General features: G+C 47.4%; 1 protein-coding gene across 2 annotated transcripts in view; it reads left to right on the forward strand.

The window, feature by feature from the left end:
• mad1l1 (mitotic arrest deficient 1 like 1) overlaps positions 1-6850 on the forward strand; it is a 114449-nt gene extending 107599 nt beyond the window's left edge. For both annotated transcript variants that reach the window (XR_006657938.1, XM_045211713.1), the window contains exon 19: positions 5517-6850. Coding sequence is in view for 1 of the 2 variants with exons in the window: in XM_045211713.1 (XP_045067648.1) it covers positions 5517-5684 (168 nt within the window). In the remaining variant the exon portion in view is untranslated. The remainder of the gene's footprint in view (positions 1-5516) is intronic.
• Positions 6851-11803: the final 4953 nt, after the last annotated feature.

Here is an 11803-nt window from a genome sequence, read left to right on the forward strand (position 1 = left end):
TGATCTGGCTGGACGGTCAGCTCAACCTTCACACATTACCCTGCTTATTCTAGAAGACTGTCAGCTCAGCCTTCACACATTACCCTGCTTATTCTAGAAGACTGTCAGCTCAACCTTCACACATTACCCTACTTATTCTAGAAGACTGTCAGCTCAACCTTCACACATTACCCTGCTTATTCTAGAAGACTGTCAGCTCAGCCTTCACACATTACCCTACTTATTCTAGAAGACTGTCAGCTCAACCTTCACACATTACCCTGCTTATTCTAGAAGACTGTCAGCTCAAACTTCACACATTACCCTACTTATTCTAGAAGACTGTCAGCTCAACCTTCACACATTACCCTGCTTATTCTAGAAGACTGTCAGCTCAGCCTTCACACATTACCCTACTTATTCTAGAAGACTGTCAGCTCAACCTTCACACATTACCCTACTTATTCTAGAAGACTGTCAGCTCAGCCTTCACACATTACCCTACTTATTCTAGAAGACTGTCAGCTCAATCTTCACACATTACCCTACTTATTCTAGAAGACTGTCAGCTCAACCTTCACACATTACCCTGCTTATTCTAGAAGACTGTCAGCTCAGCCTTCACACATTACCCTACTTATTCTAGAAGACTGTCAGCTCAATCTTCACACATTACCCTACTTATTCTAGAAGACTGTCAGCTCAGCCTTCACACATTACCCTACTTATTCTAGAAGACTGTCAGCTCAACCTTCACACATTACCCTGCTTATTCTAGAAGACTGTCAGCTCAACCTTCACATATTACCTTAGCCCACTTATTCTACAAGATATACCATCACAAAGCTGTCACTTAGTGACCCCCTGAGATGGTGTGTGTGTGTGTGTGTGTGTGCGCGCACCAGTGTGTGTGTGTGTAAGTCAGTCTTCCTGTGTGTCCAGTCCGGTAGGGGATGTACCCCAGTATGTGATGACTTGATTGGTGGATGATTGGCATTCCGCAGCAGCCTCGTCTCTGGTTGGCTGAGGTGACTGCCGTGTGACGCCCCGCATTCTAATCCACCAACCATCGATTTCCTTTAACTAGAAATACAGATTATGAGGAAGGGAGAGGAGATTGAGGGAAGGGTGAGAGGGCCAGAAGGAAGAGGGAGAAGAGCGAGGGAAGGTGGGGAGAGGGGGAGGGAAGGTAGGTGGGGAGAGGGAGAGGGAAGGTGGGGAGAGGGGGGAGGGAAGGTGGGGGAGAGGGAAGGTGGGGAGAGGGAGAGGGAGGGTGGGGAGAGGGAAGGTGGGGGAGAGGGAGAGGGAAGGTGGGGGAGAGGGGGAGGGAAGGTGGGGAGAGGGAGAGGGAAGGTGGGGAGAGGGGGAGGGAAGGTAGGTGGGGAGAGGGAGAGGGAAGGTAGGTAGGTGGGGGAGAGGGAGAGGGAAGGTAGGTGGGGGAGAGGGGGAGGGAAGGTGGGGAGAGGGAGAGGGAAGGTAGGTGGGGAGAGGGAGAGGGAAGGTAGGTGGGGGAGAGGGAGAGGGAAGGTAGGTGGGGGAGAGGGAGAGGGAAGGTAGGTGGGGAGAGGGAGAGGGAAGGTAGGTGGGGAGAGGGAGAGGGAAGGTAGGTGGGGAGAGGGAGAGGGAAGGTGGAGAGAGGGAGAGGGAAGGTGGGGAGAGGGGGAGGGAAGGTGGGAGAGGGAGAGGGAAGGTGTGGAGAGGGGAAGGTGGGGAGAGGGAGAGGGAAGGTGGGGAGAGGGGGAGGGAAGGTGGGAGAGGGAGAGGGAAGGTGGGGAGAGGGGGAGGGGGGAAGGAGGACCCTGGACTGACATAATGAAGTTGTTGTGTTGTTTTTAAACAACAACTTGTTGATTTTGATAAAGGTCAAGTTTTGTTCATAACACATTTAGGGGAGTCATGAATATGCTAACCAGCATTGATAAGGTCACTATTTGAATAAATCCACACACACACATTGAGAATACACACACTATTTGAATAAATCCACACACATTGAGAACACACACACTATTTGAATAAATCCCTTTTTGAAGAAAACCCCCACTTCTGACCTTTAAATTAAATATGATTCCTTTCCTCTGTTTTTCCTGCCATGGAAGGAGAGAATAAATGAAAGTGTTGTACGTTAATCATTACCCTATGGGCCTAGTGCTCTCTCTTCTCTCTCTCTCTCCCTCCATCTCTTCTCTTTCTCTCTCCCTCCATCTCTTCTCTTTCTCTCTCTTCCCCTCCATCGCTCTCTCCCCTGTCTCTCTCTCTCCTCTGTCTCTCTCTCTCTCTCTCTCCATCGCTCTCTCCCCCCTCATCGCTCTCTCCCCTGTCTCTCTCCCCTGTCTCTCTCTCTCTCCATCGCTCTCTCCCCTGTCTCTCTCTCTCTCCATCGCTCTCTCCCCTGTCTCTCTCTCTCTCCATTGCTCTCTCCCCTGTCTCTCTCCATCGCGCTCTCCCCTGTCTCTCTCCCCTGTCTCTCTCTCTCCATCGCTCTCTCCCCTGTCTCTCTCCATCGCGCTCTCCCCTGTCTCTCTCCCCTGTCTCTCTCGCTCTCTATCGCTCTCTCCCCTGTCTCTCTCCATCGCGCTCTCCCCTGTCTCTCTCCCCTGTCTCTCTCCATCGCGCTCTCCCCTGTCTCTCTCCATCGCGCTCTCCCCTGTCTCTCTCCCCTGTCTCTCTCCATCGCGCTCTCCCCTGTCTCTCTCCCCTGTCTCTCTCCCCTGTCTCTCTCCCCTGTCTCTCTCTCTCTCCATCGCTCTCTCCCCTGTCTCTCTCTCTCTCCATCGCTCTCTCCCCTGTCTCTCTCCATCGCGCTCTCCCCTGTCTCTCTCCCCTGTCTCTCTCGCTCTCCATCGCTCTCTCCCCTGTCTCTCTCCCCTGTCTCTCTCTCTCTCCATCGCTCTCTCCCCTGTCTCTCTCTCTCCATTGCTCTCTCCCCTGTCTCTCTCTCTCTCCATCGCTCTCTCCCCTGTCTCTCTCTCTCTCCATCGCTCTCTCCCCTGTCTCTCTCTCTCTCCATCGCTCTCTCCCCTGTCTCTCTCTCTCTCCATCGCTCTCTCCCCTGTCTCTCTCCATCGCGCTCTCCCCTGTCTCTCTCCCCCGTCCTGTCTCCCTTCTATCTCTCGGTGTCCCTCCTCTCCTTCCTCTATCTCTCTCTCCCTCACTGGCCTTTCCACCCCAAGAGAAAAATGTTTTATTTGATTATTTCTATATAGTTGACATTATTTAGCCAGCTCTGATAAGTCAGAGTTTAAGTAATAATATGCCATTTAGCAGACGTTATTATCCAGAGTGACTTAGTCATTGCGTGCGTACTGTTTTCATATGGGTGGCCCAAGCGGGAATCAACCCCACAATCCTTGTCGTTTTCAGTGCCTTGCTCTACCAACTGAGCTACACATCACCACTGGCTTCAGAGGGGAAATACTTTATGTATCGATGTTTGTGGATTATTCAGAATCGGACAGGGAATGACTACAGTAGAGAACCTTTCACACTCACTGGAGTGTTCTGGGCTCTAGAACACTGGCCCTGGTTCCCATGGCACCCTCCAGGCGTGTGTGTGTGTGTACAGGGAGAGAGAGAGAGAGATAGGCCTAGGGGTATGGCAGAGCTTTGGAGATGGGCTAACACACAGGAGGAGAGAAACACAATGGAGCAGAGAGATGGAAGAGGAGGGATGGTTGTGAATGGAGAAGTTGACTGGGTAGGAGAGATGTGCTCTCTCTCTCTCCCTTCCTCTCTTCTTTCTCTCTCCCTCCTCCTCTCCTCCTCTCCTCCCTGCGTTTCTTTAATTACTTCATCCTCCCTCCCCTCCTCCCTTTGCGCCCCCTCTCCTGATTTCACTCTGAGCGGCGTTGTATTTATTTAATGAATCCAGCCTTTCACCGACGCATCCCACCGCTCACACACAAACAGGTCCCCATAAACAACAAACAACTTCTAAATCGATTTTCTTTTCTCACTTCTAAAGTTAATGTTCTCTCCCTGTTGACGCAGTGTGTGTGTGTTTGTTGGTGTGAAGGCCTACAACAGGGTCTCTCACCTCCAGTCCAGGAGAGATGAGAGGCTTTTGTTCCAGCTCCATTTATTTCAGACAGACACTACATGACCAAAAGTATGTGGACACCTGCTCGTCTAATATATCTAATTCCAAAATCATGGGCTTTAATATGGAATCGGTCCCCCCCTTTGCTGCTATAACAGCCTCCACTCTTCTGGGAAGGCTTTCCACTAGATGTTGGAACATTGCTGCTGGGACTTGCTTCCATTCAGCCACGAGCGTTAGTGAGGTTGGGCACTGATGTTGGGCGATTAGGCCTGGCTCGCAGTAGCCGTTCCAATTCATCCCAAAGGTGTTTGATGGGGTTGAGGTCAGGGCTCTGTGCAGGCCAGTCAAGTTCTTCCACACCGATCTCGACTAACCACTTCTGTATCGACCTCGCTTTGTGCACGGGGCCATTGTCATGCTGAAACAGGAAAGGGCCTTCCCCAAACTGTTGCCACAAAGTTGGAAGCACAGAATCATCTAGAATGTCATTGTATGCTGTAGCTTTAAGATTTGCATTCACTGGAACTAAGGGGCCAAGCCCGAACCATGAAAAACAGCCCCAGACCATTATTCCTCCTCCACCAAACTTTACAGTTGGCACTGTGCATTGGGGCAAGTAGTGTTCTCCTGGCAACCGGCAAACCCAGATTTGTCTGTCAAACTGTCAGATGGTGAAGCGTGATTCATCACTCCAGAGAACGCGTTTCCACTGCTCCAGAGTCCAATGGGGGTGAGCTTTACACCACTCCAGCTGACACTTGGCATTGCGCATGGTGATCTTAGGCTTGTGTGCGGCTACTCGGCCATGGAATCCAATTTCATGAAGCTCCCGACGATCAGTTCTTGTGCTGACGTTGCTTCCGGAAGCAGTTTGAAACTTGGTAGTGAGTGTTGCAACCGAGGACAGACGATTTTTACATGCTTCAGCACTTGGCGGTCCCGTTCTGTGAGCTTCTTTGGCCTACCTATTCGTGGCTGAGCCGTTGTTGCTCCTAGACGTTTCCGCTTCACAATAACAGCACTTAGTTGACCGCGGCAGTTCTAGCAGGGTAGACATTTTATGAACTGACTTGTTGGAAAGGTGGCATCCTATGACGGTGCCACGTTGAAAGTCACTGAGCTCTTTAGTAAGGCCGTTCTACTGCCAATGTTTGTCTATGGAGATTGCATGGCTGTGTGCTCGATTTTATACACCTGTCAGCAACGGGTGTGGCTGAAATAGCCGAATCCACTGATTTGAAGGGGTGTCCACATACTTTTGTGTATATACAGTGTATTTCCACCAATAAGAGGTGTGTGTGAGAACAGTTAAAACAGTGTAGGGTAGCATGGGTTGTGAGGTGGGGGTTTGTTACTACGACGACAAGGCTGATAAATGACAATAACCATCCGGACCTTTGTGAGTTGAGTAGTAGTAGACTTTTATATGTATGGTGTACTTCTAACTGACCCCTCTCCCTGTCTCTTTCTTTCTCCCCGTCTCTTTCTCCTCCAGGCCAGTGGGGGTGCTGTGGCCAGTGGAGGCAGTATGCAGCTGATGGAGACAGACTTCAGTAGGACCCTGACAGAGATGGTGGACCTACACCTTCACCACCAGAAGAGCATCCCAGCCTTCCTCTCCGCTGTGACCCTCGACCTCTTCAGCCGACAGACCACGGTCTGACTTGACCCCCCGGGGGTGGGGGTGTCCTGTGATGTTATATGACCTGTGACCTCATTGTTTGACATGTGATGTCATTGCCTGACCCTTGACCTCTTCAACCGACAGCGTAGGGTGAAGTTGCCCCTAGACACTGATCTTGGGTCGTTTTTGCATTTCCCCTACTAATGGTAAAGGTTAGAATTGGGGGAGGGGAAGCTGATCCTTGATTTCTACATCATTGTTGTCTGACCTGTCACATGACCCCGAGCTGACCTATGACTTCACTATCTGACCTGTGATGTTATCATATTACCCTGAGGTGACCTATGACCTCACTATCTGACCTGTGATGTCATCATATTACCCCAAGGTGACCTATGACCTCACTATCAGACCTGGGATGTCATGGTCTGACTGACACAGCTGTGAGATGGACTCTCATATATGAAGTTAAATGAATGGAGTCTAGCTAGACTTGTGTTGTTTCTCAGCATGAAGTGTGCTAAGTTATACATGTGATCATCTTAGAATAGAATGTAATTATTACTAGATACTCTGGAGGTTTTAGGATGATGGTGAGGAAACAAGGGCTTTGTTGACATCATACTTCATTACGTTGCTTATCTTAGTCTATGTCACTAATAGCACCCTATTCCCGACGTAGTGCACTACAAGAGCCCAAAGGTAGTGCACTATATAGGGAATAGGGTGCTATTAGGGCGACAGCCTGAGTCTGGAACCATCAGTCAAATGTTCTCTTATTGTTTTAGTTCTTCCTGTGTTGATCTTTACTCTTCATTTGTTTTTCTAGAAGGTTCATATGGCTTCATGTTGGACACACGGATGTCATTTTGAACAGTGACAGACAACTATCATATTGTTATTTTCTTGTAAATGGAAAGGGGTGAAAAGGTCTAACTGAATGAATTGAGTGGATTTGTCATTTGAACAAACAGCTCTATATACTCCTTATCTCTTAGGGTTTTTTTGCTTTCTGAATCACATTTCTGAGTCAATCTATACTGAACAAAAATATAAACGCAACATGTAAAGTGTTGGTCCCATGTTTAGCAAACATTTCTTTACCGTAAGCCGGCTCCAATGAGAATTTGGCTTCACAACCGCAGACCACGTGTAACCACGCCAGCCCAGGACCTCCACCTCCGGCTTCTTCACGTGCGGGATCGTCTGAGACCAGCCACCCGGACAGCTGATGAAACTGAGGAGGATTTCTGTCTGTAATAAAGCCCTTTTGGTGGGGAAAAACGCATTCTGATTGGCTGGGATGGCTCCCAAGTGGGTGGGCCTGTACCCTCCCAGGCCCATCCCTGCCCAGTCATGTGAAATCCAAAGATTAGGACCTAATTAATGTATTTACATTGGCTGATTTCCTTATATGAACTGTAACTCTTTGAAATGGTTGCATGTTGCGTTTATTTTTGTTCAGTATAATTATGATGTATGTACGTGTGGAATGTGTTATTTCAGACATGAATTTAGTTAATAAAGAAATCGTCTAACTAGACGTGTTTGTCCGTGTGTGTGAGGGTGTGTTCAAGACAACTGGGAACTCTGGAGGAAAATGAGGTCAAATCGTGACATCAGTTATCTTTAGGTCTGAAAGTCGGAGCTCTAAGAAGATGCCAGAGTTTCCGATTTGGATGATCGTTCAAAAACTATTTTCCCAGTCGAGCTAGTTATTTTTTATATATATAAGAGTTCCCAGTTGTCTTGAAGGTGGCATGAGCGCACGCTTGTCCATGTGGGTGTGACCTTGTGTAGTAGTAGTACTGTAGGACGTAAATCATTAGTCAGCCAGACTAGTTCCCAGTGGAGAGGAGAGACTGGCGAGAGATGGAGAATATCACACTCATTCTCTCACACACACACACACACCTCCTGGCTGTGAGTACCTTCTCTGTTCTAGTCCTGGCTGTGTTCACATTTCACATTTACATTTTAGTCATTTAGCAGACGCTCTATGTGACTTACAGGAACAATTAGGGTTAAGTGCCTTGCTCAAGGGCACATCGACAGATTTTTCACCTAGTCGGCTCGGGGATTAGAACCAGCGACCTTCCGGTTACTGGCACTATGCTCTTAACCACTAAGCTACCTGCCGCCCCTGTGAGTCCTTGGGGAAAGACGGCTAAATAATCTGAGATCTGAAAAACAGCAAGACACCTGCTCCCTCTCTTTCCATCTCTTTCTACTTCTGTCTTCTCTGTCTCCCTAAGCTATATGGACAGAGTGAGAGAGACCACATCTTCTCTCTCCTCTGGTCCTCTTGGAGCAGGGTTCTTCAATCCTGGTCCTGGAGGGCCGAAACACTTCTGTTTTTTATTTCTACCTGGTAGTTAATTGCACTCACCTGGTTTTCCCAGGTCTGAATTAGCCCCTGATTAGAAGGAGAGGATGAAAAACAGAGGTGTTTCGGCCCTCCAGGACCAGGATTGAAGAACCCTGTCTTGGAGGGTTCCAGAATGACGGGGTCTCTGAGAGAGAACAGATCAGTTCCGTCTGTCCAGTTTCTACCCTGCGACAGCAGTCTCTCTCACTCTATCTCGCTCCCTCTCTCTCTCCGTTCCCTCTCTCTCTCCGTTCCTCCACCTTATCTGTCTCTCTCGTTCTCGCTCTCTCCATTCTTCCACCTCCCCCTCTCTCTCTCTCTCTCTCTCTCTCTCCACCTCCTTCTTTCTCTCTCACCCTTCAGATGTGTGTTTCTAAGTCTCTCATCAGTATGAATGGCTGCACTCCTCCGGTACTATGTATTACAAACACCACTTCACCAGATAAAGGACCTCATCCATCCTAGTGAGCTACGGTGAGGTTTGGGTTAGCGGGCTAATTGTATTGGCTGAGCTACGGTGAAGTTTGGGTTAGCTGGCTAATTGTATTGGCTGAGCTACGGTGAAGTTTGGCCAAATTGTATTGGCTGAGCTACGATGAAGTTTGGGTTAGCTGGCTAATTGTATTTACTGAGCTACTCTGATTGGCTAGAAGGGTATTCTAGAATGGGCATTTAAACCAGATATAGGGGACAGTTGGGTGTTTCTGGGACATATATATACGAGACACCTAATCATAACGCAATATAAATCACTGCACATTGAGATCTTACTTGTTACAGAAAGCTAAACTAACAACCACATAAAACTATATTGGATACATTGTAAATGCAGGTCCAACGAGGAAAAACGTAGCTAGCGTTCATTTGTTTTTTGCAGAGACATGATGACCTAACGTGGTGAGTGATTTACATTTACGTCATTTAGCATACGCTCTTATCCGGAGCGACTTACAGTTAGTGAGTGCATACATTATTTTTATTTTTATACTGGCCCCCCGTGGGAATCGAACCCACAACCCTCTACCAACTGAGCTACATCCCTGCCGGCCATTCCCTCCCCTACCCTGGAGGACGCTGGGCCAATTGTGCGCTGCCACATGATGGGATGAACATGAATTTCTCCGGTCATTCAATGTTGCAATCATGGCGCAAGTGACCCTATGCTGTCAAATCCTCCCACATGGTTGTAGTTTGACCGATGTTGGGTTTTATTTTTCTCATAATTGGATCTGTATGTGATGGATAGCTTGGAAGGAATGCATTAATGAGGAGCAATGTACTGATATGGATTGTTTCACATAACAGGGTGGGGAACATTGGGGGTAGGACAGATAAGACTTGTGTTTCTTGCAGATGCGAACACTCTCTCTTTGTATTCTGTGAAACTGTCCTTGAACATGGAGTACAGTGGGATGATGTCTTTCTGGGTGCTGACTTCCGCAGGTTATCATAGCAACTATGTCTAGTAACAAATGGAGTGCCGAGGAGTTGGGCCCACCCCTGCGCCAACGGATTGGCTGAACTACACTCAGTCCTTTGCTCTGGTTGGCCAACAGAAGAGGTGGAGGCTTTCTGTCAGAGTACTTGAGAAATTTCTGTAAACAATAATTCTAGTTCTCTGTCGGCCCTGCGTGGTTTGTCAGTGAGCCCGTATACGAACTTTCATACTTATCATACATACATTTTGCATATAATAAATTAAGCTTGGATTGAAGATCTCTTGATTCTTATTCCAATACCAGATTTGAATTACGCAATTTCTAACAATTGGTGACCTCCGACTGTGATCTGGTAGCGGAACTTCACTTCGCTGGAATTCACCCAGCCTATTGGACATCACTGTCATCGAACCGTGTTTCACAAATTGCCCGGGCTTCTATAAAGGTAAGCAAAACACCTATTGTAATATAACTGAAGTTTTGCACATTGGCTTTATCCAAATTAATTTTGTGAAACACCTGTTTGATGTAAGTGAACCCTATTCTACTTTAAATAACAATTACAGTATACTACTTCGATTTCATAATGTATTATGCAAATGTTTGATAATTGTGATGGTTAAACCCATGGGAAATAGAGGAGGCTGTGTGCCCAAATAGAGGAGGCTGTGTGCCCAAATAGAGGAGGCTGTGTGCCCAAATAGAGGAGGCTGTGTGCCCAAATAGAGGAGGCTGTGTGCCCAAATAGAGGAGGCTGTGTGCCCAAATAGAGGAGGCTGTGTGCCCAAATAGAGGAGGCTGTGTGCCCAAATAGAGGAGGCTGTGTGCCCAAATAGAGGAGGCTGTGTGCCCAAATAGAGGAGGCTGTGTGCCCAAATAGAGGAGGCTGTGTGCCCAAATAGAGGAGGCTGTGTGCCCAAATAGAGGAGGCTGTGTGCCCAAATAGAGGAGGCTGTGTGCCCAAATAGAGGAGGCTGTGTGCCCAAACAGAGGAGGCTGTGTGCCCAAACAGAGGAGGCTGTGTGCCCAAATAGATTGTGTGTCGATTGTAAGTGTGTCATTTATGACTGTGTGACATATTTGACTGTGTGATAGGATTATGACTGTGTATTGTGAGTGAGTGTGATAACTGTATACTACGTTTAACTGTGTAATAACTGTGTACCATTTTGGCTGAGAATACAAACAATCTTTTAAAACAGTAAATAATGAGAATTACAATTAGGAAATAAAGTTTAAATTGTGCAAACGTTAACAAAAGACACCCATAGGAGATACTTTAAATAAATAGGCAGTGAATAGATAAATAGATTAAAATACTTTAAATAACGGCAGAATATTTAGAACACTAAAACGAAAAACAGCTCTTCAAAAGAGCCAGCTCCTCAAAAGCTGAGAGAGAGAGTTGCGAGGGGAGGGGCTGGAGAGAGCGAAAGTGTGGCTTTTGGAGCGAAGAAAGACTGGAGTTGGCTGGGAACACCACGGGGTGATTATTTGAGAGGTGCCTGTGGGTTTCTGACGAGGGATGAGATGGGTGAGAAAGTAGAGAATATTTACATTTGCATTTTTGGTGATTTGGCAGACACTCTTGTCCAGAGCGACTTGCAGGAGCGATTGGGGTTGAGTGCCTTGCTCGAGGGCACATCGGCAGATTTTTCGCCTGGTCGGCTCGGGGATTGGAACCGGCGACCTCTCGGTTGTTGGCGCGGCGCTACTGATCACTAAGCTGCCTGCCGCCCCATATGAGTTTAAGGTTGTGGCGTTGTTTGATCATGTGATAAGGTTTCATTTGTAATCGGACCATAACTAAAGTGGTTGTAGAAGTAATGTATAGGTAGGGGAGAGCCAATAGGGGGCTCCATTGAACTATTATGGTTTATTTGGCATTTCAATGGCATAAGGTGAAATCTGTATGCATGAGGGGAATTCGATTATGTATTATTATAGTATTATGGACACTCCGTAATAAATAAACTGAACCAAACAAGACGTTACTACAGCAATAGAGAATAGTTAATGTTGTTACGTTAGTTCTTAAACCCGATGATAGAGGAAAATGCAGAACGCTGTTAGAGTGTGTTTTATTTAGGCTACTAGGGTGTTTGAGACGGAAGGGCTGGCTAGACGGGGGTGATGACGTGGCTGGATGTGCGACGTAAAAGTATTTACTTTGAGAGAATCGTAGATGGTGTGGAGTGACTGGCGATGTCCCTGGTTCAAACACAGGTAGGGACAGTAGACAAAGCTTTCGCAGTGGGGCTATATACCTAGATTACTATGTGAAAGGTTGAATTAGATAGCTTAAATAGAAGTATTCTAGACAAGTCTATGAAAATATGTTATATGGTTAC

This window comes from Coregonus clupeaformis, chromosome 38, assembly GCF_020615455.1.
Source record: "Coregonus clupeaformis isolate EN_2021a chromosome 38, ASM2061545v1, whole genome shotgun sequence".
NCBI classification, from domain to species: Eukaryota; Metazoa; Chordata; class Actinopteri; order Salmoniformes; family Salmonidae; genus Coregonus; species Coregonus clupeaformis.